The sequence below is a fragment of the Pyrgilauda ruficollis genome, unplaced genomic scaffold, assembly GCF_017590135.1.
Source record: "Pyrgilauda ruficollis isolate IOZ18807 unplaced genomic scaffold, ASM1759013v1 scaffold16, whole genome shotgun sequence".
Lineage (NCBI taxonomy): Eukaryota > Metazoa > Chordata > Aves > Passeriformes > Passeridae > Pyrgilauda > Pyrgilauda ruficollis.
The window spans coordinates 7,336,211-7,359,654 of NW_024514764.1; the positions used below are offsets into that span (position 1 = coordinate 7,336,211).

At 44.5% G+C, this 23,444-nt stretch overlaps 1 protein-coding gene across 1 annotated transcript; it reads left to right on the forward strand.

Annotated features, from left to right (window-relative positions):
* Window positions 1-962: 962 nt before the first annotated feature.
* Window positions 963-21,933, forward strand: LOC121350671 (ATP-binding cassette sub-family C member 6-like). Its single transcript, XM_041462186.1, has 31 exons — window positions 963-1,025; window positions 1,294-1,470; window positions 1,816-1,941; window positions 2,561-2,698; window positions 2,947-3,072; window positions 3,646-3,707; window positions 4,486-4,617; window positions 4,936-5,148; window positions 5,982-6,159; window positions 6,586-6,747; window positions 8,235-8,327; window positions 8,723-8,926; window positions 9,266-9,412; window positions 10,126-10,213; window positions 10,511-10,580; window positions 11,217-11,343; window positions 11,811-11,987; window positions 12,443-12,610; window positions 13,624-13,810; window positions 14,206-14,269; window positions 14,734-14,851; window positions 15,442-15,649; window positions 16,359-16,669; window positions 17,343-17,542; window positions 17,649-17,775; window positions 18,334-18,435; window positions 19,192-19,338; window positions 19,788-19,946; window positions 20,182-20,348; window positions 20,814-21,008; window positions 21,551-21,933. The coding sequence occupies exons 1-31, from the start codon at window positions 963-965 to the stop codon at window positions 21,657-21,659; spliced, it is 4,545 nt and encodes a 1,514-aa protein (XP_041318120.1). The 3' UTR covers window positions 21,660-21,933.
* Window positions 21,934-23,444: the final 1,511 nt, after the last annotated feature.

Consider the following 23,444-nt stretch of genomic DNA (forward strand, 5'->3'; position numbering starts at 1 on the left):
GGCCGGGCCGGGCCGCCACAGCGCCTCCTGCCGGCCCGGAGGGCTCCGGGCGCTGCCCGGGGACGCCCCGCTGGACACGCCCCGGCCCCGGCCCCGACACCCGACACCCGACACCCGACACCCGACACCCGACACCCGACACCCGACACCGCCCCGGCCCCATCCCGGTGATGCCTCCAACCGGGATTATCCGTCCCCAGCTGCGCCTTCGCACCTTTTGTAGGCGTAGCTGGTGCCAGGTCAATTCGACAAAATAAATTATTTTCAATAAAGAAAAGAACTTTGTGTTTCAAGCACTGCGTAAATTATAAGTGATTTGTATAAATATGCATCAGGTAGGTGGAGAATATGTCTTAGGTGGGCGTGTTCATGTAAATTTTACTGTATTAAAAAATATCGGTGTTACCCCCTTGGCGTGCAGAATTTATGGAAAGAATAAACATAATCCTTTCTAAAATACACTCTGTCTGTGCTTAGAGAGCTCCTATAAGCGGCAATCCCGGGGGCTCCGGGAGCGCGCTGCTGCTGCTGCCGTGGCCGGACTTTGGCCGCAGCGGGACGGGGCCCAGCGCGGCCGGACGGGGCTCTGGGCAGCCGGCGGGACCGGAGCTCTGCCCAGCCAGGAAACGCCGCCGGGCACCGGCCGAGGGTCCCGGGCGGAGCGCCCATGAGTGCGGGCACTGCGCTGTGCTGGCCCCGGGACGGCCCCGCCGCGCCCCGGGTGAGTGAGCGGTGAGGGGACGAGGGGATGACCATGAGTGCGGGCCCCGCCGCGCCCCGGGTGAGTGAGCGGTGAGGGGACGAGGGGATGAGGGGATGAGGGGACGAGGGGATGAAGGGACGAGGGGATGAAGGGCTGAAGGGACGAGGGGATGAAGGGACGAGGCCGCGGCACCGGGCGGCCCCCGAGCCCCGCGGGGCCGGAGCGGGTGCGGCACTGAGGGGAGGGCCCACACTCCGCCATGAGGGCAGCCGTGTTTCCCTCAGGGGCGGCTGCGGAGCGGACTTTGCCTCCCCGGAACGGTGTTCGTCCCGCCGCCGAACAGACCGCTCAGCTACAGTAAATGTGCTCAGCTGTGAGTGAGGACACAGCCCGGACCCACTACAGAGATACCTTTGAAAGGGCTCTAGTGAGTCCATCAGTCCGGACTCGCGTGGGTTTCCATCCCCAAGGCTGATAATCTCCCCTAACAGTTTGCGAGTCATTATCTCCTTCCTCTTTCTGTCATGGGATTCCTGTCCCCAGCCTTGCTCTGCATCATGTTCTTCACTTCTGCATTGTTTCTGTTTCAGGACTGGAACCAGACATGGCATACAAACATCCCAGGAGTGACCTGGTGCTTCGAGAGCTCCATCATTGCCTGGATCCCTTGTGCCTATCTTTGGATCTGTTTTCCTTTCTATTACTGGTACCTTCGACACAGAAACAAAGGCTACATCAGGATGTCCCACATCTTCAAAGCCAAAATGGTAAGGGTAAAGCACAGGGTTTGGTCCTAAATTATCTCAACTTTGATGCAGAGCTTAACTTTCCTAAATTATTCTTTCCTGATGATCCATCTCTGCAGGTTTGGTGTTTTTTTATATTTACTGGCTCAGATCAGTATAAATCAAGTAAAGTAAAGGAAGATATGTCATAAGATCTTCTTCTCTGCATTCCCATTTGATTCCCTGACACTTCCCATAACATTCTCTGTCCCAGACTTCATCTTCCACCCCTCCAGTCTTACTGCCCAGGCAGCTTGGATCATCCAGTTTGGTAAATTTTCCCAGCATTTCAGTTCATTCCAGTGTGTGTTTTCTGTCTCTGCCCAGGTCCTTGGATTAATCCTGGTAATATTGTGTTTTTCTAATGTCTTCTTCATGGTGTGGGAGAAAAGCCAAGGAATCCCACGGCCTCCAGCACTCTTCATTAGCCCTGCTCTGGTGGGAATCACAATGGTAATTCCTCCCTTGATTGTCTGCAGATGGCCAGGCTTAGCCCTCCTGGGACAGAGCTTGTCTTTCCCGTGGTTCTTGCTGTCTCTGAGCACAAATTTGGCTGATGGGGAGTGGAAGGCTGGGGATGCACGTGCATTTGTACACATCAAGGGGTTGGAGCTGGGGCAGACTCTGTGGGCAGAGCACACCTGGCAGGAGCTGAGGTTTCAGTAAGGTTTAGAAAGAGGTCTCACAACAATGAGACAAGATTTCATTTCTCAGAACCACAGTATGGGATTTAATATGGTTTAGATTGAAATGCGATTTCTGTTCAATAAATCAGTGCCCGTTCTCCCCTTCTGTCATTACACCTTCATAGCCTCAGTCCTTCCTGAGGTTGAGCCTGTTGGCCCAATTGTAATTTTATTACTTGCCTTCTCTGTAGACATTCTTGGGTGCAAAATTGCACACAAAGCTTTTCAGTGTTAGCCTCTTAGGAGCAATACTGCAACTCTGAACATCTTGAAATGTTTGGGCAAGAAGCTAACTGATTTTTCTCTAATGTAGTCATTAATTTGATAACAATGTTTGGCATTCCATTACCAGGTATTCATTTGGACAAATTTGTACTTCCTCACAGGTTCTTGCCTTGTTCCTTACCCAAGCAGAAAGAATGATGGGCATCCAGTCTTCAGGGGTCCTATTGATTTACTGGCTGCTCTCATTTGTGGCTGCACTTGTGATCTTTAGTTCCAAAATTCAGCATGCCCTGGAAGGAGTAAGTGAGATCACATACCTTTAATGTGCAGACTACAAAGTCTCTAAACAACAGGGCTGGTTTTGTCTTACTGACTGCAAGGGGGAGAATCAAATTCCTCTTTTAAAATATGTGATGAGAAAAATGGTTCATGACACTTTATGTTTGTGGTGGATGTTTATTTGCAGAGGTAGAGCATGAGAAGCTCTTTCTCTGCTGGTTAAACATGAAGGTTCTTACCTCATTTTCACCAGTATTCTGTTCCTTAGGGCTTCCTGCAAGACCATTTCCACCATGTTACAACTTACCTTTACACTGGGCTGGTGCTAGGAGAACTTGTGTTATTCTGCTTAGTTGATTACCCTCCCTTCTTCTCTAAAGCTGACAACAGTCCTGTAAGTATAAGGCAGCTTTTTCTAATGCTTTGCTTCGTTGCTGAAACAGGATTTTAAATGTCTGGGGATGCACAGACACATGATTATCTGGGTGATGTAAGATGCATCATTCTGTAAAAAAGCTGACAGTTTTAAAAGGTAACTGGCAGAATTTGGGATAACAGTGCTCTGTCCCTCTGTGTAAGCTTTTCAAAACTAAAAGCCTATGCATACTCATGTGTCTTGTCACCGAAACCAGTGGTTAGAGCTTCTATTGCTTCCCCTAGTGCTGCTCTCCTGTGCTGCACTACTCTGTTGGTGAGATGAATATGGAAAAGCTCTGTGCTTAAGAAAATAAATGTATTTGGGTATGAACAATTATATTCTTTGTTCTTCCATCTGAGACATTATGCAAAGTCAAATTCCTAAAAATCTTCCATTCGAGGCTCAATGCACTTACTCTGGTTCAATGAATGGGGATGGGGATAACTGATTGCTTTTCCTGGGGAAGAGCAGAAGGGAACTATATTCATCTGACACATGCCCCTTCTTCCTTTTCTATATAAATATCACACGTGTTTTCTCTCCCATCAGAATCAGTGCCCAGAAGCCAGCAGCTCTTTTCTTTCCAAAATCACATACTGGTGGTTCTCTGGGTAAGAAAACAGAAGATGTGGTTTTGCTACAATAGCAGAAAAATCAGCAGCATCAGAGATCAGAGAGGGTGTAGGTGGCAGCCAGTGGGAAATAGCCCTGAGTTAGCTTATGGAGTTAAGATTTAAATTATTTCTTTAAATTATTTCTCTTGTGAGGTATTCCCACAAGATCAAATTATAAAAATTTAATTTACTTTTCTCAGAATAGATTAAAATGCAAATTTGTGATTCTAGATAATTCTCTTCTGCCTCCCAACTACCCCTCCAGTGCCCTCCCAGTCTTGAAATAGATCTCATCAATCTCAAAAGATGATTGTACACCAAGCACAGCCCTCTCTACCTGCCAGACCTTGCTGTCACAACTGCTGGGAAAGGGGAAGACAGTGAACAGGGCATAGGCCCAGTGTGCTGCTGAGTATTCAGAAGTAAAACAATTACATTCCTTAATGTCCACTGTGAACAGGTCTCATCTGCCTTTCAGGAGGCCCAGAGAAATTTAAACTGAACTTTCTACTCCACTACCCAAGACTCTCAGTATGGACTAGAAGTTAGGGCTGACTTCCAAATCCCCATTGTGCTGACAGAAGATAGCCTAGGGATTCAAAGCAAAGCTGCTGTTCCTGACATTCGTGTTTGTTGTGGGACAGGACAGTCCTGAGTGGTGTTGGGATGTCTCTGTGCTGCACTGCCTTGATGCCCCTGTGTTCTGAAAGAGTCACACGCAGTCTGTCAGCACAGATCCTGCTGTGCTCCCCTGACTGCAGTCTGTGTCCTCCAGGCTCCTCTGGAAGGGCTCTCAGCAGGCCTTGGGGGTGGATGACTTGTGGCCAGTGAGGAAACAGGACTCCTCCAAAGAAATTGTTGCCTGGGCAGAAAGAGAGTGGAAGAAGTGTCACAGCAGAACTCAGAAGTGAGTATTTGATCTGAAGAGCACGTCATGGGCTCAGCTGGGCAGTTCTAGATGACGTAAACAAATACACTCACAGGTACTGCTGTGTGAGTCCCTTTGTGCAAAATCTGATTTTAAGTGTTAAAATCTGCTGGAGAACATCCTTCCATTCCTGGAAGCACAGACCTAACTTACTGTGAGAGGGGTCAGTTTTTGATGAGCTTTTAATACTGGACATGGTATGAGACCCAGTGTGAGATATTTAGTGATTTTTTGAAGATACAAAATTCCCAAGCTTTCTCCAGTTGTAGGTAACTTTCTCATTGTTTCTTCCTTCAGGAAAATGGAGTCTGCTACATTTAAAAAGGGTCAGAAAACTGAAACTGGTATAGCAGAAGCTGAAGAGACAGAGGCTCTACTAGAGTCAAAGCACAGTCAGATTGGGCCCTTACTGAGAATGTTTTGGAGCATGTTTGGAACTTACTTCCTTCTCAGCACTGTCTGCTTAGTTATCTGTGATGTCTTCTTGTTCTCCACCCCGAAGGTACTGAGGTATGTGCACATTTAAGATGTATTTCTGTCCCATGTACACGATTGCTGTGTGCATGAGCTCAGAGATGTGTATGTCAGCACCCACAGACATACAAACAATGACCTTTTGAAATTTTCTCTTGGTGATGAAGGGAGCTCAGGTGTCATTTATGCTAAACCCACTGTCAAGTCAGGAGGAGAAGACCCAAAGCCACTGTGTGAAGCTGTGCACACTGTCGGCACTGCTGTGCTCCAGCAGTGGGAAAGACAGGATGCACCAAGCCATCTGACAACATTACTGGAACAGGAGTTATTTGATGGTTCTGTATATCACATCACTTGCTACTTCCTGTAGTCTTAAGGCTCTATGTTCCCTGGCTAATGAAGAGCACAGCTGTGCATCCTACATATCTTAAATAGCTTTGTTAGTTGATGAAATGCTTTGTGCGTTCTGTTGTTACAACACCAACCTGCATTACATTATATTTTCATGGGCAAAAATTCTTTCTTAGTCATTAAGATTAGGAGAAGTTCTGGAAATGTCAGTGACTCCCTTAGGTTACAGCTACCACTTTACATATTTCTGACAGATTCATGCAAATCAGGAGCCAGCCTTAACACTGAAAATGAGGTCTACCCAGAGAGAATGCTGAGATGAGAGATTGCCTCAAAATTCTGAGTGGCTAAATTTCAAAAATCAGGGTGTTATATGTTCCAATTCTTCTGCTATTCACTGATAACCCTCAGCCAGAGAGAATACAGAAAAATCACCAGTATTTCTGCCAGTTTATTTTTGTGTGTGATAATTCATCAGTACTGTGTGGATTCAGCAACATTTAGCTTCTGTCTTGCAGCCTTTTCCTGAAGTTCATTGAAGATCAGGCAGCCCCAAGCTGGCTTGGCTACTTCTATGCCCTCAGCATGTTCCTGCTGGGCTGTCTCCAGACTCTGTTTGAGCAGCGCTACATGTACATGTGCCTTGTGCTGGGGCTGAGGCTGAGAACTGCACTAACAGGCCTTGTGTACAGGAAGGTGAGGCTGCAGCTCCTTTTTTAGCTTTGCTTTTATTCTAGCCCTTCCTTAGCAGTAATGATGTACATTGTCCATACCAATATCAGGGGAGATGTCATTAGAAACTAGTTTTAGGATGTAGACTCATCTCTGAGCAGTACATGGCAGGTACATTTTTTAGAGCTTCCCTATGAAGGAAAAGCCAAGAAAAGGAAAGAGCAAAAATCAACATGAATTTTCTTATGCTGTAGATGATGGCTGGGGAAAAGGAGTAAATGCTTCATCTTGAAGTGAAGTCACATGGCCCAGGTAGCAGCATGCTTTCAATACCTGGGATTTGACATTTTTCTCACTCTCTTTGTTCTCTGTGAGGAGAAGAATGGTGTTTGACTTTTGACCAAAGCTATTGTTTGATAATGTCTTTTCTTTCTTCTCTGCCCTGTCTAGATCCTGGTTATGTCAAGTGCCTCAAGGAAAGCAGTAACCACAGGTGAAATTGTTAATCTGGTATCTGTTGATGTGCAAAAACTAATGGATCTGATTATCTATTTTAATGGGACCTGGCTGGCTCCTATTCGAATTATCATCTGCTTTGTCTTCTTGTGGCAGGTAATATATGACAGTATTTATCAATCCCTTTCTATTCTGAACATCAAAGGAAAAATGAGATTTCAAAATTATACTTACTAGTTTGAATTACATGAAATTGCCATATTTTTCTTAGCTCTGTAGCACAGTGGATTCACTTTTCTTTCTGAAAGATATTTTTATTGATACAGAATCCTTGTCTGATCCTTCAGTTAATCTTCTCACCTGTGTATTCAGCATTCAGTCCCTTTTAGGAGTCTGTGAGTATAGTTATTGTGAGCTGACTGATGAACTTCTGCTTCAGATTTTCCTGTCACCTCTCTTTACATCCAAAAGGTGGTGGCCCAGTGTAGGCTGAAAGTCCAGTTCCAGCTCCTTGGCACAGTCCCAGAACCTAATGGGGAATGGTCTGAAATAGCAACTTGACATGCTTCATCCTGAAGCCTGATTACCACCAGATCAGTGAAAGAGCTTGAAGCACGCCATTCAGAAAGAGTATTGGATACTTTGAATTTCATATGTATCAAGGAGTTCAGCAAGGAGAGAGCAAAACCTGAATTATAAATAATGGATGGCAATCTAAAAGATCAATTTTTAATCAATGTATGGTATTTTCTCAGCAAAAGAGCCCTGTTGTTTAGTCCCTGTTCTTGGCCAATGGAAGCATGAGCAGTGTAGAGACAGGTGATTCACAGGAGCTTTCCAGAGGCCTTCCTTTACTACCCAGGATGGATTGTTCCTCATGCCTGGGAGGATGCTGTGACTGTGAAAATCAGTAGCCCTGGTACAGACTGTTGTGAAGTCATCATCCCTTTTCTAATGACATTAACAAGTTGAATGTGGTTGGAGCATAATTACACTTCCTTTGCTGTTGCTCACAGACCATTTGTGCAGACAATACCTGTAACTCTATGTGTTACTCCCCTCTCCAGCCATCCCTAGGGAGGTGTAACTAACCCATAAAAAACAAGTGTTGATACATAACTGTTATTAACCCTGGAATCCAAGAGCTATCCCAAGATAATGGCACAGGATAATGCCACCATTTCACCTCATGCAGACAAGTTGGGCTATTTATGCTGCAAGAATACTTGGTTGAGGGTTTGGGTTTGTTTTGAAGGAAAATCTGGTGTTGTCTGGGGTCACTTACTCAGGGCAGCCACAAGATGTCCTTCTGAACGCATCCAGGGATGGAGGAGAAGAGCCGGGAATGGCTTGAATTGCCAGCGTGCCTCTGGATTGCCTTCAGCACCGATCTAGTTCCTAACAAGGGAGCGAATAAATTCAGCACAGCCTGATGACAGGAGTTATCCGGCTTGGAGAGTTAACAATCCACAGTGCTTAGGAGCACAACTCCCTGGAAAGGCAAAAGCAAGATTACAGTAAAGGCTTAGCCAGAGGGTTGTTATGCACAAGTTCAAATAAGAGGGAAGGTAAGCAAGGGAACGAAAAGCAATCTTGCCTAGTCATCACCAGAAGTTCCTTCTCTTTTCTTTTCTCTCTGGCAGCTTCTAGGGCCATCTGCCTTGACTGCAATTGCCGTATTTCTTTTTCTTTTGCCTCTGAATTTTGTGATCACCAAGAAGAGGAGTCAGTTTCAGGTACATTTGGCTTCATGAAGATGAAGTGGTTTACTGAGTTATGTGATTAGTTATATTTATTCATGCTTACCATGACTGTCTGAAGTAACATAGGAGGATTTGAAGCCTGCAAAATTTCTTGAAATTTAGAGTAAGCTTTTCCATGTTCAACCTTTTTACTATGTTTGCCCTACTTTTCTGTTGTTTTTATGTATTGCCAATAAAAATAAAGCTCTGAAGATGAAAATTAAAATATTTCCCAGCTTAGAAGAGTCATAAGCAAAACAGTATACACAGATCAACTGCAGGGAAATTTATTCAGGACTTGAAGGCAGGAATAAGGTATTTTTCTTCAGAATAATTGCACAATTAAACATTCAACCTATTAAATGATAAAACTCAAACATTTATTACAGGAAGTCCAGATGAAACATAAGGATGAGAGGGCCAAACTCACCAATGAAATTCTCAGCAACATTAAAGTAATCAAACTGTATGGCTGGGAGAAAACCTTCATGGAGAAAGTATTTGGAATCCGAAAGCAAGAACTTCAGGCCTTAAAAAAATCTCAGATTCTCTTCTCAGCATCCCTAGTTTCTTTCCATTCATCAACTTTCCTGGTGAGTGGATCACATAAAACATATGCTGTTACTTCCCTTTTCCTTTGTACTCCTGCCTGGACAGATTTTTCCTATGGACAGCTAAAGATTATATCTGTCTGGAGGTCACAGGAGTTGCTGTGGCTGCTGTACCAAAACCTCCTTAAAGCAGAGCAAACGTCCAGTGATCAAAATTAGTTCTGTCACCAACATGCCAGAGCTTTGCCTGTGGTACCTGCAGGACAGGCACCTAGAGGGGACAGCCTGGATTTAACCCAATGGGTCCCAGAGTCTTGAAGGGCCTGTCAGCCTTGAATCATTCTGAAGCAAGTGGTTTGCTTGTCCTTTGCTCCCTTTCAGATCACCTTTGTCATGTTTGCTGTCTACACCCTGGTGGACAACACACACGTGCTGGATGCTGAGAAGGCCTTTGTGTCCTTGACACTGATCAACATCCTCAACACTGCCCACTCCTTCCTGCCCTTCTCCATCAATGCTGCTGTCCAGGTTAACTGCAGGCCCTGTCCCTCTTCCTTTGGCCATAAGGGGTTTTTTACATATCCCCATTAACAGGTAAAGGCAGGGGTTTCTTAGGGCTCTGCACATCAGCTATTTAATTGCCACTGTGAAACGGTGACGTGCAAGGGCTTGCAGCTAAAGGTACTGTGTGGCATTGCTTTTCAGAAAGACTCCTTTATATTGACAAAACAGTCAACAAGAATTTCTCCTAAGTCTTTTGTAGCTCAGCACAAGCACCATTAGATCTTAGAGGGGCTTCCAGTTCTGTTTTTAATCACAGAAATCAGAACAGGTGGAACAAAATCTCCATAGGGGAGACCCTGCTGGTCCAGGCCAGAGAAAAAAGCAATTCACTGTTCAGTAAGAAATTAGGAAATTCATTTCCCTCTTACACTCTAAGACTGTCACAGATTTTCATGTACAGAAGCAATCACTGGGAAGATTGCAAGAAAAATTGGATGAGAAAGTGCCAATTTCACTGAACCAGAACCACAGGGAAGGATATGGAGGTTTTACTAAGCTAAGTAGAAATAAAGGCAGGTAACATAAGGAAGAGCTGCCTTTGGCCATCTAAGCTACAGCATCTGCAGCATAGCACTATTCAGTATTCTAAGTGGGTCTTCAAACTGAGTCTTCACTTTGGGTTTTTGCTCCCTTTCTACTCTAAATCTTATTTTCTTCTGTGTGCTGCTTCGTTTCAGGCCAAAGTTTCCTTAAACCGTTTAGCAGCTTTTCTCAGTCTGGAAGAACTGAATCCTGAGAGCTCAAGCAGAAACACTTCTGGCTGTGGTAAGCTTTTATGTTAGCACTTTTGTCAAATAAGAGGAGTAGTTTCCATTGTTCAGCTTCTACTCAGGGTGTCTACCATAGCCAAGAGAAAAATATTTGCCCCTTACTGTCACTTTATCTCTCTGGCCTCATTATTTCTAACAATGAAATCTAATCTGGTGATATACCCCTTCTTTTCATCATAAAGGTTGATTTTTTGTAACATTAATACACATTGAAACATAAAATCACATAAATTGGGACATTTCTGTGGCTATCTCTGCATTTACAAGTGGTCTGTCTCTCTTCATGTTTTAGTACAGGCAAGTATCACCATAAGAAATGGGACTTTTTGTTGGAGCAAACAAACTTCTCCTTGTCTTAGAAGGTACAGACTTACCCTTAGTCATCCCTCAATACTGTAGGTCAGGGTGGATGCTGGATGAACTAATGCCTGAAGGCCTAAGTGAAACCAGGGAATATCCAGAGAGTTTTGAGTTTGCTTCATATTCAGTGTTGAATTCTGAAAATTATAAAAGCAGATAAAACATAATTTTGCTTTTATGTTGAGGAGCACATAAATGGGAAGGTGCCGGTATCTGGATGTTGCCTTATTATATGGCATTATATGTATATTTCTTTATACAGTTTTCTTGCCAAATATGAAATTACAGTGATTTAAGGCAAAAAAGTAGAACAGATGGAATGCAGATATCATATATGACATCACTACATGCTTATTGCAAAAGGAATTGACATTTTAGAAAAGAAGAGCTTTGAAAGGTTCTGATGTTCAAGAGTGTTCTACATCCAGTGCTTTGGGCTAGCCCATCTCCAGAGTGAGGATATGAAACTCAGATGGGGATGTGGGTGAAGACTTCCTGTTTGGAGGTGTCTGAAGGGATGGAATTGGGGATTTACTCAATACATACCAAACAATAGCAAGAATTTTGATAATAAATACAATTATTTGCTTTCAGAAAGAGTATCTAAAATGTGCTAAGAGACTGATCTTTTCCCCCAGCATAGAGCTCAGCGTGCCCCAGGGCTCTCTGCTGGCTGTGGTTGGTCAGGTGGGTGCTGGCAAGTCCTCCCTGCTGGCAGCGGTGCTGGGCGAGCTGGAGGCCACCGAGGGCTGCGTGACCATGAAGGTGAATTTTCCCCTCAGCATTTGCTTCTAATTAGGCTGTTTTCAGGAACTGTAAGGTATGAACCACAGCATCAGTTACCTGAGGAAAACCCATTTAGTGCTGAATTTCAACACAGGCTGTATGTATCAGTCCACATTTAGTTATCTGAAAGCACTGCAGACTTCTCATATGAACCTGAACTTTGTGAATAGGAACTGGAACAATATTTCAATGATTCAGTTCTATTTCTCCCTCTGACAGTGAGCTGAAGTGTCATCCTGGTAAATTGCATCCTGTACTTGCACCTCTATTCACTCCCCTGTAAGTAATAACAGTGCACTCATATTTTGTAAAGCCTTCTGAGAATTGTCAGTGCTGATGATCATTCCAGATTTCCACAACTGGGAGAGCTTTTCTTCAAAGATGGGTTCTCACAGTGTCAAGTTGAGCTTATGGAAAAGTTTGCTAACATTCTTCCACTTTTATAGGACACTGCAGCTTATGTCCCCCAGCAAGCTTGGGTTTTAAATGCTTCAGTGGAAGATAATATTCTGTTTGGGAAAGAGATGGATGAAACCTGGTTCAATAGAGTGACAGAGGCTTGTGCACTGCACCCTGATTTGGAGACCTTCCCTGCAGGGCAGAAGAGTGAAATAGGAGAAAAGGTACTGCCTTGGGTTTATGTTTTGGCCAACTTTTCCCTTAGTAGCTACAACTTCAAGTGTCCTGCTGAAAACATCTACCCCTGAGTAACTACAACTTTGGGAGCTGTGATGAAAACACAACAAAACCTAAACTCACAAGAGGCAGGTGCTCAGGAATTTCTGGAAAGTTAGGCCATGATTTAATTTAATTTAAGCCCATTTCTGACAGCCTAACCAGAGAAATAAGAGATGTTTAAGAGAAAAATCAACACATCCAGGTTATTCTTGGGTGCTCTTTTGCAGGAAAGAGTTGTTCAAGAGACTCTGCCTCTGCAAGAGCCCTCTTTCGAGGGAGGGAGCAAGGGAGGTACACTGATTTAAAAATAAGGAAGTCGTAAAACATCAGTGTAAAAGGAAGTCAGCAGTTGGGAAATATGCTGTAGCTTTGAAATGAACAGAGTCAATATATTTCCTAGGGAATCAATCTGTCTGGAGGGCAGAAGCAGAGAGTGAATCTTGCTCGGGCCGTGTACCAGAAGGCTTCGATTTACCTGCTCGACGATCCCCTGTCAGCTGTTGATGCCCACGTTGGGCAGCACATTTTTGAACATGTTCTTGGACCCAATGGTTTACTGAAGGACAAGGTGTGTATGAACCTGAACTATAAACAATTGCACAATGTCTCTGATCAGCAGAGCCCCCAAAATGTTTCCAGTAGGGTGGGTTGCTCTGTTTATCAAATTCACAAACGCTTTTTTGCAGTGGCATCAGGGGAACTGGGGAACCTCTGCAGGCCACACAGCACCTGCAAATCCTGCAGGGCATCTCATTCCGAAGGAGGAAGGCTGTCTTTATCCTCATGCAAACCACATGCCTAGTGCCAGCCTTACTTTCACAGCAAGTTTACAGTTCTTTGGTCTTCTGTGGACATCCTTCCCACCTTTTGAGATTTACTTCTAGCACAGTTCAGAGGAGATGCCTGATCTCCAAATTCTATCACCATCATGTCTAATCCCATTACTTTTGAATAGTTCAGGGGCACGTGTACACTTCTCATCACCCAAATGTTCATCACTTAAACACTTCTCCATTCTTTTTGCATTGGTTGTGTTTTGTTTTTCCTGGGTATTCCTCTGCTGTCAAGCTATCTGGATAATAAACATGGTTACATGAGAAGGAATGCTAGGGCAGCTCTTTTGGATTCATACTACAAATTGCCTAGAAACACTTGATTCAGTTTCACATTATAGCAGGGAAACAGGAAGAAGGCAATTTCTTGCATTACAAAGTCCAATTAAAACAAACATTATGATTATAAATACCTTTCTCTCCATGAGATTGGTTGCAAGTATCAGAATATAATTATTGTATTGAAACGGAGTGACTTCCTAAGAATAGTGTGTCAGACATAAGGTGTACTCAAAGGGTTTGACTGTATATTAGAAATGCAGAATATGCCAATTTATCTAGGGAAGAATTACTTTTCTTACATCCTTTCCTCCAATTATCTGTGCAAAAATGCTCAGAAATGTAAATAAAAGGAAATACCCTTTAATTCCATTCAGGCTGATGACTTTTTGAGGCTTAAATTTGATCCTGAAATACTGATACCAGTACTGACAGCAGAACAATTGTAAGTGCTCCTTCTTTATTCAAGCAGACTCGTGTGCTGGTGACTCACACAATTAACATTTTGCCTCAAGTGGACAACATTGTTTTTCTGGTGGATGGAATGATCTCAGAAACTGGTTCCTACCAAGAACTTCTACAGAGAAATGGAGCCTTTGCAGATTTTCTCCATTCACACATTACTGCAGAAGAGAAGCCACCTGCTGGTTTTGCAGGTAACCCAGATGGGTTGGAATCATTCTTCCTAGGTCTATCAGTCAATTGTTCCCTTCATATCACATCTGTTTTATTACAGACATTTAAAGCTGAGATCCAATCACAGTAAGGTGTTGCTTTGTGTAAAAATGGAAATTTTGTGTGGAAAAATATGGCTATCAAATCAGCTGACTCATCACCTCAAAACTGGTTCTTGAATCCATATTAGTAGACAATAATCAAGCAGTAAACTATTAATCACTGTATGTGCTATTCTTCAAGCTTCACCTTGATATTTCTTTAGAATCAATTTTTAAAAATTAATCTTTCCTCCATATATTACCAGTCTTTCAAAGGCTGTATAGGACAAAACAGGATTCTAAAGCATTTAGAAAAAAATACATTTATTTCACAGCTATGAGAGACACTAAAGGCACTATCACCACTGGAAATGGTCCATCTCAGGAGAAACCCCTCAGGTAAGCTTAAAGCAGTCTCAGATATTGAAGAATTCACTCCAAAAGCCCATATAAGCCTACATAGAGGCTCTTACTGAGTATGATGCAGGTTTGGGATTGATCTGTAAATAAATAACAAGAGCAAACAAGCAAAACTCAATAATAGGTAAAAACCTGCTCTTGAATGTGGAAGTTGACTTCTGTATTTCACAAGGAGGCAGGACAGAGCTCAAGTACAGGCTCCTTGATACATTTGGTTGCTGGTCACTTCCCTGTGGGGCTGTAAGGTCAGGCTGATCCCAAACCATCCTCAGAGTAATGCTTTTTTCTGCTCAGTAGCTTGACAGAGCTCAGTCCTTGTGACAAACATGGACAGTGGCTGGGGACACTGGAGGAGCCTGAAAACTGCAGCCTTCAAAATAGGCATGGATTTAAGCGTGGATGGGTGGCTGAAAATTGAAAGGATTTTTGTTTTCTTCATGAAGTGGTGATTCAGTAAAATCTGCTGTGGGAAGGGAGACCATTCCTGGGAGCCCAGACTGCACCAGTCCTGCAGCCACCAGTGGAGGATTAACCAGGGCAGAGAGAACTCAGCACGGCAGGGTAAGCACAGCACCTTCCTGTAGAGGCAAGGACACATTCCATGGGGATAACACACCCAAGGCAGGCAGGCCAGCTCTCTGCCTCAGCTAAACCAGAGCCAGGGCAGTCAGCTGAGCTGTTCAAGTGTGCCCTGTAACTGAGACAAGGACATATTGTACTAAGAAATGAGAGCAAGAAGTCAGAAACTCCAAAAGAGGCAGCTTTTTCTTTATGGAACCCCAGCTCTATCCAGGCTGGGATCTCCTCACCTCTCCTGATCAGCAGGTCACATGAGCACCCAGTGTGAACATGACAGTTCTGTCTCACACCAGCACACATGAAAACCACTGCCTGACATAAAGAAAGCCTTATATGTATTCCAGAAGTAACGTGAGCCTATTGCATAACATTCATCCATTGATAATAACCATTCATTAGTCATTTCTTTAACTGCCTTCGTTATTCATCCATGAGGAAAACAAAACAAGAATCAACACGGTTACTGTGACATATCACTGAGAAATCCCATTATAAATCACTCCTTGCTTCAGAGCTGCTTTTTTTAGCTACCAACCTTCTCTCCTCCTCTTTCTGCCCACGTGTCTCTGCAGGTCAGAGCTGGGGTGTACAGAGCCTACCTGCAGGCGGCAGGCCGGGCGCTGGCTGCGTACGTGCTCCTGTCCTTCGCCTGCCAGCAGGCCGTGGCCTTCTCCCGGGGCTACTGGCTCAGCCTCTGGGCAGATGACCCCGTGCGCAACGGGACACAGCAGCACACAGAGCTCAGACTTGGAGTCTTTGGTGCTTTAGGAGTGGTTCAAGGTGTGTTGAAGTTGCTCATCTAATTATCTGTATTCCCACCTCCCTGTCCCATATCCAGGATGTGTTCTCAGAATACAAACCAGTGCATACTCTTGGCCTTTCAGCTTCCTGGGCTTTTGGCCCCAGCCCTAAAGCTCTTTTCATCTTTTATCTCTTTTCATCCTTCCAGCATAAATTAATCATATCAAAGTTCAAGTGGGGGCTCTTCTCCATGCTGAATTGTTGCCTCCCCACACTGCTACACTGAATGAAATCTTGGCTTATGTCACATCAAAGAGAAAAGAAGAGAAACTTGTGGACTTCTACATTTCTTTATATTTTTCTTTTTAAATAGCCACCATTCTTCTGGTCACTCTATTTAAAAAGAAAAAATATCACTGAGCAATTTAAAGTAATCCCATTCAAGCTTATTTTGTGATGAATGAATAATTTGTCCTGCATGTTTGAGTTCCTGAATCCATGCCCCCGATCAAGCTGGCTTAGAAGGTCTTTGGCCACTCAGTAACTACCCTACAGAAAGGGCAGCTTACCCTGCAACTCTGAGGCTTGATTTAATTCCTGCTAGAGAGAGGTTTAATTCCTGTTGCACCTTCCTGAATGCACACTGGTGCAGCATTCACAGGAGTAACTGGAAACCACCATCTTGCTAAGGAGAACTCCAAGGTGGGTTTGTTCAGACCTAGAAATAATATTTTCTTTTCTCTTACAGCCCTTGGCAGGTTTGCCTGCACAGCAGCAGTGCTGCTGGGGGGCGTGTTAGCCTCACACCAGCTCTTCCTGCAGCTGCTGAGCAATGTCATGAGATCCCCAATGCTCTTCTTTGAGCAAACTCCCATTGGACACCTGCTGAACCGCTTCTCCAGAGACATGGATGCTGTTGATTCTGTCATCCCTGACAAGCTCAAGTCTGTGCTGGGATTCTTGTTCAACTTACTGGAGATCTACCTGGTGATTGTGGTGGCTACACCATGGGCAGCAATGGCCATAGTGCCCTTGACTGTTCTTTATGCAGCATTCCAGGTAGGAGCTCAGAGGTACACACACAGGAGAGGCTGAGCAGCACAGCCATGGCCCTGCAGAAAGCCTCCTTCCATTTCTTGGGAGTGAAGGCATGCAGAAATCAGTTGCATCATCTCAAGTTGCTTCTGAGCAAGAGTGATGTCAGTCCCTTTCCCACATCACCTCAGCCTTCCAAAGCACCCCAGAGCCCTCACAAACAGGCTTGTGTTTTTCTCATGTCTAAAACAAATCCTACCTAGGCTATATCCCTCATCTCCATTAGTGTGAATGACGTGAAGACCAAGAGCATTTTTCCTTTCCAGCAGAATTCCTACACTACTTTTTAATATATCCATATTTTCCAGGCAAGACTGAGCATTAGGGAGGGGCAAGTACATCTCTGTTCTCCATCAAGCAAAGGGCTCAGCTGCAGGAGAAGCTGTGTAGAGGTTTTGTGGGTTCAGAGCATCCTGGCTCCTTTGCCCCAACAACAGGGTTATTCCTAATAAAGACAAGACATAACAGGAACACTGGTTCATCTTTTAGGGGCATCTCCTACATGCACCTAAGGTTTTGTAACATGAGGACAGTGCATACTATTGCACTTGTTGAGGCCTTCCCAAATTTCCTCTGGAGTACCTCTGTGGAGGCATGAGCCTTCTAATGACTTTCCCTTCCTTTCCCCTCGTACCAGCACTTCTACGTCAGCACCTCCTGCCAGCTGAGGCGCATGGAGGCTGCCAGCAGGTCACCCATCTACTCCCACATCTCAGAAACCTTCCAAGGCAGCAGTGTGATCCGTGCTCACAAAGACCAGCAGAGGTTTATTTCAAAGAGCAATTCCCTAGTGGATGAGAACCAGCGAATTTGCTTCCCAGGAGCTGTTGCTGACAGGTACAAATCTGCCCAGCAGCTCCATGAGTGTTCTGTAAAGTAATCATGTTTTGGGAGAAAGGGAGAGGGCACCCAGCAACAGCTGTGTGCTCCCCTCCTCCTGCAGGTGGCTTGCTACAAACCTGGAGTTCCTGGGCAATGGCATCGTGCTGTTTGCAGCCCTGTTTGCAGCCGTGGGCAGGACACAGCTCAGCCCAGGAACTGCTGGCTTCTCCCTTTCCTGTGCCCTACAGGTAACCCAGTGGGGAAATAATACCATGCTTGCCTTTATCAAAAGCAACTGCATTTTAATTTCTGTTATGAATTCTTTCTGTGCCTTTTTAGATGCCTTTTCCTACCAAATCCTGCTGTCATTGCTGAAATCCAGAGCATCTGGAGCACATGGCCCCTTAGGGAAAGAACCTCATAAACACATGTATGGGCCATCTTCTTCTTCCTGCACCTAAACTCAAGATCTAAGTCAAAGCAAGCCCTGGGCAGCTGAAGCAAGGTCTTCAGAACCTGTCTTACCTGCTTGTAGACTAGTTGCACAAGAGCCTAAGAAATAGCTACACCATCTTTTAGCATCCAAGTCAGTAGCATTTAATTCTCTATAAACATGCTGAAAGGGCTGTGGCAGGACCTGGCTTTCACTTTAGCATCTTAAGGATTTCTGATGCAATCTAATTTCTGATATAATTAGCTGATGAGGAGATCCTTAGAAATAAACACTAAGACAAAGTACCAGGTATCTCCTGAGCACAGGTCAGGGCTCATTTTATCTGCCCTAATGCTTCTTTTCCACTGTGCAGATAACTGGTGTTCTGAACTGGATGGTTCGCTCCTGGACAGAAGTAGAGAACAACACTGTTTCTGTGGAGAGACTGAGAGAATACCTGAGGACTCCTAAGGAGGTAGCTAATCCACTACTGACCTTACCAGAAGGGGCTGAACATCTTTGCAAACTCAATGAATAACTTTTCAGTTCCAGCTGAAAAAATCTCTAGTTTTCCCCTTCTAAAAGGCCAGTCATGTTTCCTTTAAAGAACTACAGCATTTGGAGTTTATCCAACTGACTAGAGTTGTTTTATAACCTCTGATCATTATTTCCTTAAGACAGTTATGGACTGGATTGCCATTAAAATAGCTTCACTTGTTAACACTCATGGAATGAGACATTTCCTGCCCATATTTGGAGTATTTATTATGTGACTTCAGATGCAACTCACTGATAAGTAATGGCTCCTAGATAGCCTTTTAACTCCTAAAAGTCTCCAGTGCAGTAATTTTTGTTCTGTAATCATTAAAATTATATCTCCATGTGCTGCCCTGAGAGAGGAGGCTTTCACAGTCCTGTTTATAGGGGCATATAAATTTTTATTATTGAACCACTCAATGTCAGAACTCTGACATGCAAGCAAACGTTCATCTCCATTTTCAGTAAAGAAAATTCGACCAGTATCTTTGGATAAAGTAAAAACAACATCTGCAGTATGAAACTCAGAGGCCTTTTTGTGGTTTGGAAACTGCAAAAAGACTGGGGGGCAGTTGGCACAGGTGTCTTCAGGAGCTCCCCATTCCAGTATTGCCACTTGATTGGTAATTTAATTGCCACGCAATTGGTAATTTAAATCAGCCTTCAACACTGCTGTTTGCTTCTATCTCTTCAGGCACCCTGGACTCTGAATGGCAAACTTCAAGGGCAAGTTTGGCCCACTGAGGGAAGGATTGAATTTAGAAACTACAGCCTGTGCTACAGGCCAGGTTTGGAGTTAGCACTGAGGCGTGTCAGTGTGACCATCAACGGGCACGAGAAGGTAAAAAACCCCTCCAGCTGTGTGAGCAGTGCTGGGCACTGACCAGATCCAGGGCACCCAGCCCCTGCTTGCACCCAGCTACAGCAACCTGGCAGCTGCAGGAAAGCAGGAGCCCATCTTCCACACTGCACACCTTGTCCAGCTTATTACAGCAAAGGAATTCCACTTTTTCAGTCTAGTTCTACATCACGGCCCTGTTCAAACTGCTAAGTCTTGTAATTATTCTTCCCTTCAAAGGCTTTTGTGATTCCTTTTCATACAAAACAATTGTGAGCTATAAATGCTTCCATTTGAAGAAAGTATTGCCAGACCATAGGAATCACAAACAGCCCTAAAGATCTGATCTGTGCAAAGCTGTCTCCCATCAAAAGGCCAAGAGGAACTACATGACATGTTTGTGTGAGAAAGAATCAACATGAAAACTAAAGTCCTGCCATTGCACTTTTCAGATTGGCATAACTGGCAGAACAGGAGCTGGGAAATCCAGCCTTGCTGTGGGCTTGCTGCGACTGGTGGAAGCTGCAGAAGGAGCCATCCTCATCGATGGACAGGACATTGCCCAACTAGGTCTCCATGACCTCAGAAGCAAGATCACTGTCATTCCCCAGGTATGAAACTCATTTCCAAAATCCTTGAGCAGTGTCTTGAACACCTGGGAAGGGTTTATAAAGATTTTGTGAGAGGAGGGACATTCAGCAATTTCCAAGTTGGAAATAACCTCCATGCTGTGTTCATCTGCCATTCAATACAACATCAGCCACAGATTCCCACCCAGCAGGCAGGACCCAAGAGCTCATTTTTATAATTCATTTCAGGAGTTGTTTGTACTGTCTCTGTGCTCAGGATCCAGTTTTGTTTTCTGGCTCCCTAAGAATGAATCTCGATCCATTAAACCAATACACTGATGCAGACATCTGGACAGCTTTGGAACTGACTCAGCTCAAGAACTTTGCTGCAGATTTGCCAGAGCAGCTGGAATATAAGTGCACTGACCAAGGGGAAAACCTAAGGTACCTTTATCTGCAGAAAGACAGTGGCAGGGCAGTGCCAGCCCCTGGGCTAGAAGAACAGAGCTGGTTGGATAAGGAGGCTAATTCCTTTAAAAAAAAATCATTAACGATGGCCAGACTGAAAATTGCTGCACTACTGTCCTGTTTAGCAGCACAAAATCAACCCTAACACACTAAGGAAGACCTTTCAGACTTAATCATTGTGGTGGTTTGTATTTGTGCAGTACCTAAATCCCTGCAGTCTGTTCCAAGTGCAGCTCTTCCGGGTGCCATAGCAATACCTTCCCCTCCCTTCCTCAGGCTGTTTCATGCTGTTACCTAGCTGCAGTGCCACCAACCTCAATCACCCTTTCAGAGAAAGGGAACAATCACCTTTTCATTATTGATTTCAAATGAATCATCTGTTCTGACCCCAAGGAAAAGTGACTACTGGCTTCAGTTTACCATCTCTCTTCTTACTTACAGCACTGGTCAGAAACAGCTGGTTTGCCTGGCCAGAGCACTCCTGCAGAAAGCCAAAATCCTTGTTCTGGATGAGGCCACAGCAGCAGTGGATTTAGAGACTGATGTCCAGATTCAGTCCATGCTGAGGACTCAGTTCAGAGACAGCACCGTGCTGACAATCGCTCACCGGGTGAGCACCGTGCTGGACTGTGACAGGTAAGGAAGGACATCTCTGAGCAGGGGAGCACTCAGGCAGCTGCTGGGACTGACACCCCACTGCGGTGCTGAACAGCAACTCCATTTCTGTCCTCTTCGTGTTTAAACCTCCAAGCTTTGCTTTAGAATTTGGAGGATCTCTCTTAAAGCAGCAGGGCACCAGCAGGTTAATCAGAGATCCTTTACTCCCACCAAGTGCCTTTCCTGCTGTGTCACAGCCCTCCCCCCCCCACTGACAGCAAAACCATGACTACAGCTCCTTGGTCACCTGAGAGTTGTGACACTAAAACACCCAATATCTCTTCACAAATCTCACTCCAGTCTCAGCTGCAAAAACCCCTCCTCCCAAACTCAGCACTTGAACAGTCACTCATCAGAAACCCTTTCTATCCCAGCACTGTTTCCAGCTGAAAAGCTGTTGGAAAGCTTGGTTGAATAACCAGCAAGTACTGAAACTCACTTTAAAACTAAGTAAAAATTAGTGAGTTTATCATAGGTGCTGGTATAATCTCCCAAACTTACACTTCTTTTAATGTTCGCAGGATTTTAGTGTTGGAAAATGGCCGGATAGCAGAATTTGATACTCCAGAACATTTAATAGCTCAGAAGGGACTGTTCTACAGACTGATGGAAGAATCAGGCCTTGCATGACTCACCCATAGCACCACCACCATCAGGAGTAATTGACCTCATAATTGAGTTATTTTGGTTTCTCTCTAAAATGTCTGACACTCAACCAAAGCTTGTTTGAGCCAGAACTGCAGTGAGTAGATGGAAAGGGGTAACTTGGGATACATGTTATTTCCATAGGAAACTCAGCAATTCCACTTTCATAATGTTTCCAGATACCAAAACCTCACTTGATTGCTGAAAACAAGCCAGTTAAATACTTTTCTGGTATAAAAGCAAACAAGTCAAAAGAGAAAGACCACAGCATTCCTAATTTATACTGTAAATGGAACCCAAATATCCATCATACTTCAAGATTACACAGATTATTTTTAAAAGCCAAAAAGATTTTATGGACAGCAAGGAAGAATTCAACTGGTAGCAAGGAAACTTAACTGTTTGGAGTTGATGCTAAGCTCCAAGCAGAACAAATGTTGTATTTTGTCAATGTCTTAAGGCCTGCTCACCCAGGCACTGCACAAACACTGGGGCAGGAGGGAAGAGGAGGCAGAATGCCACCTAGCAGGAGCACAGGCTGTCTGTTGTCACAGCTGGGGATCAGATCCACCCCCTCCCTCTGCAGGAGCAGGGCCAGCTCCAGCAGGGGCTCAGCAGTGCAGGACAGGACCGTGGCTGGGAGCGGCAGCAGAGCATCCATCACTCCTGCCCAGGGCTTGGAGCATTCCCACACCAAGTGCTCACAGCAGAGCATGTCCAAACATTGACACCAACATTTCCAAACTGAATTTGGCCACAAGGAATTTGCATGGTTGGAAGTGCCCTCCTCTCTGATCCCTGCAGCACACGAGGAAAGCAGCAGGATCTCACCTGTTAACCTGATGGTTCATTCCTGGTTTTCCTCCTGAGTGCAAGTTGACTCTTGCATGTTCCACCCTGGTGCTGCAGAGCCTCTGGCATGGTCACCTGTCAGGTGTTGCTTTAACAAACCAAAACAGAAGCAAAAGCTTCCTGGGCTTCCCACTGTGTCTGCAGCCAGAGCTGTCCCCAGGTCTCCTCAGGAATCACAGGATGACAATGTGACAGTCAATACACACTGAGAGATACTGCTCTTTACTGTGACACTTGTTAAAGCATCCCATTTTCTAGAGAGCTGAAATAAAAATAGAATCAAGTACTTAAATGGGTCTCTTCAATAAACTAGAGCAAATATAACACAGAAAGGGGCAGTGGGGAGGGGATAGGAGAGTTCCAGCTGCAAGAATGAAGCCAGACTGGCAAAACCCAGCAGTTCCTTCTCCAACAGCTTCTGCACCCAAGTCAAGAACAGTTTAGAGTTTCTGCTGGACAAGTGCCCAAGATATCGAGGTCCAGTGCCTGCTAGTGCTCAGGTACCAGGAGAGAATTACCTTCCCTCTACTTTCTCCAGTCTCATACTTGAGGGCACAGACAAAACAATTCCAAACCCAGATACAAGTTAAGAGCACTCCAAAGGTTTATCAATGGATCTCAAAACCAGGAGCATTTAGAAACACTGAGATAAAAATTATATTTTTTCCTTTTTAACTAAGGCAAAGAAAAACAGAATTGCCCATGTTGCTGGGTAATTCCGAAACAGATGCCTTTTAGCATTCCATAATCTCCAATATAAACAACTTTAAATGCTCATTTTCTGTTCCTAAGTCAGTAACGAAGAGGGAAGGCAACAGGAGACAATAATCAAAACATACTTTCACACTGGTAACCTTTGAAAGGGCACAGTTTTGCTGTCAGCCAACCCAAAGTAAGAGCAAGCAAAAATATCATCAG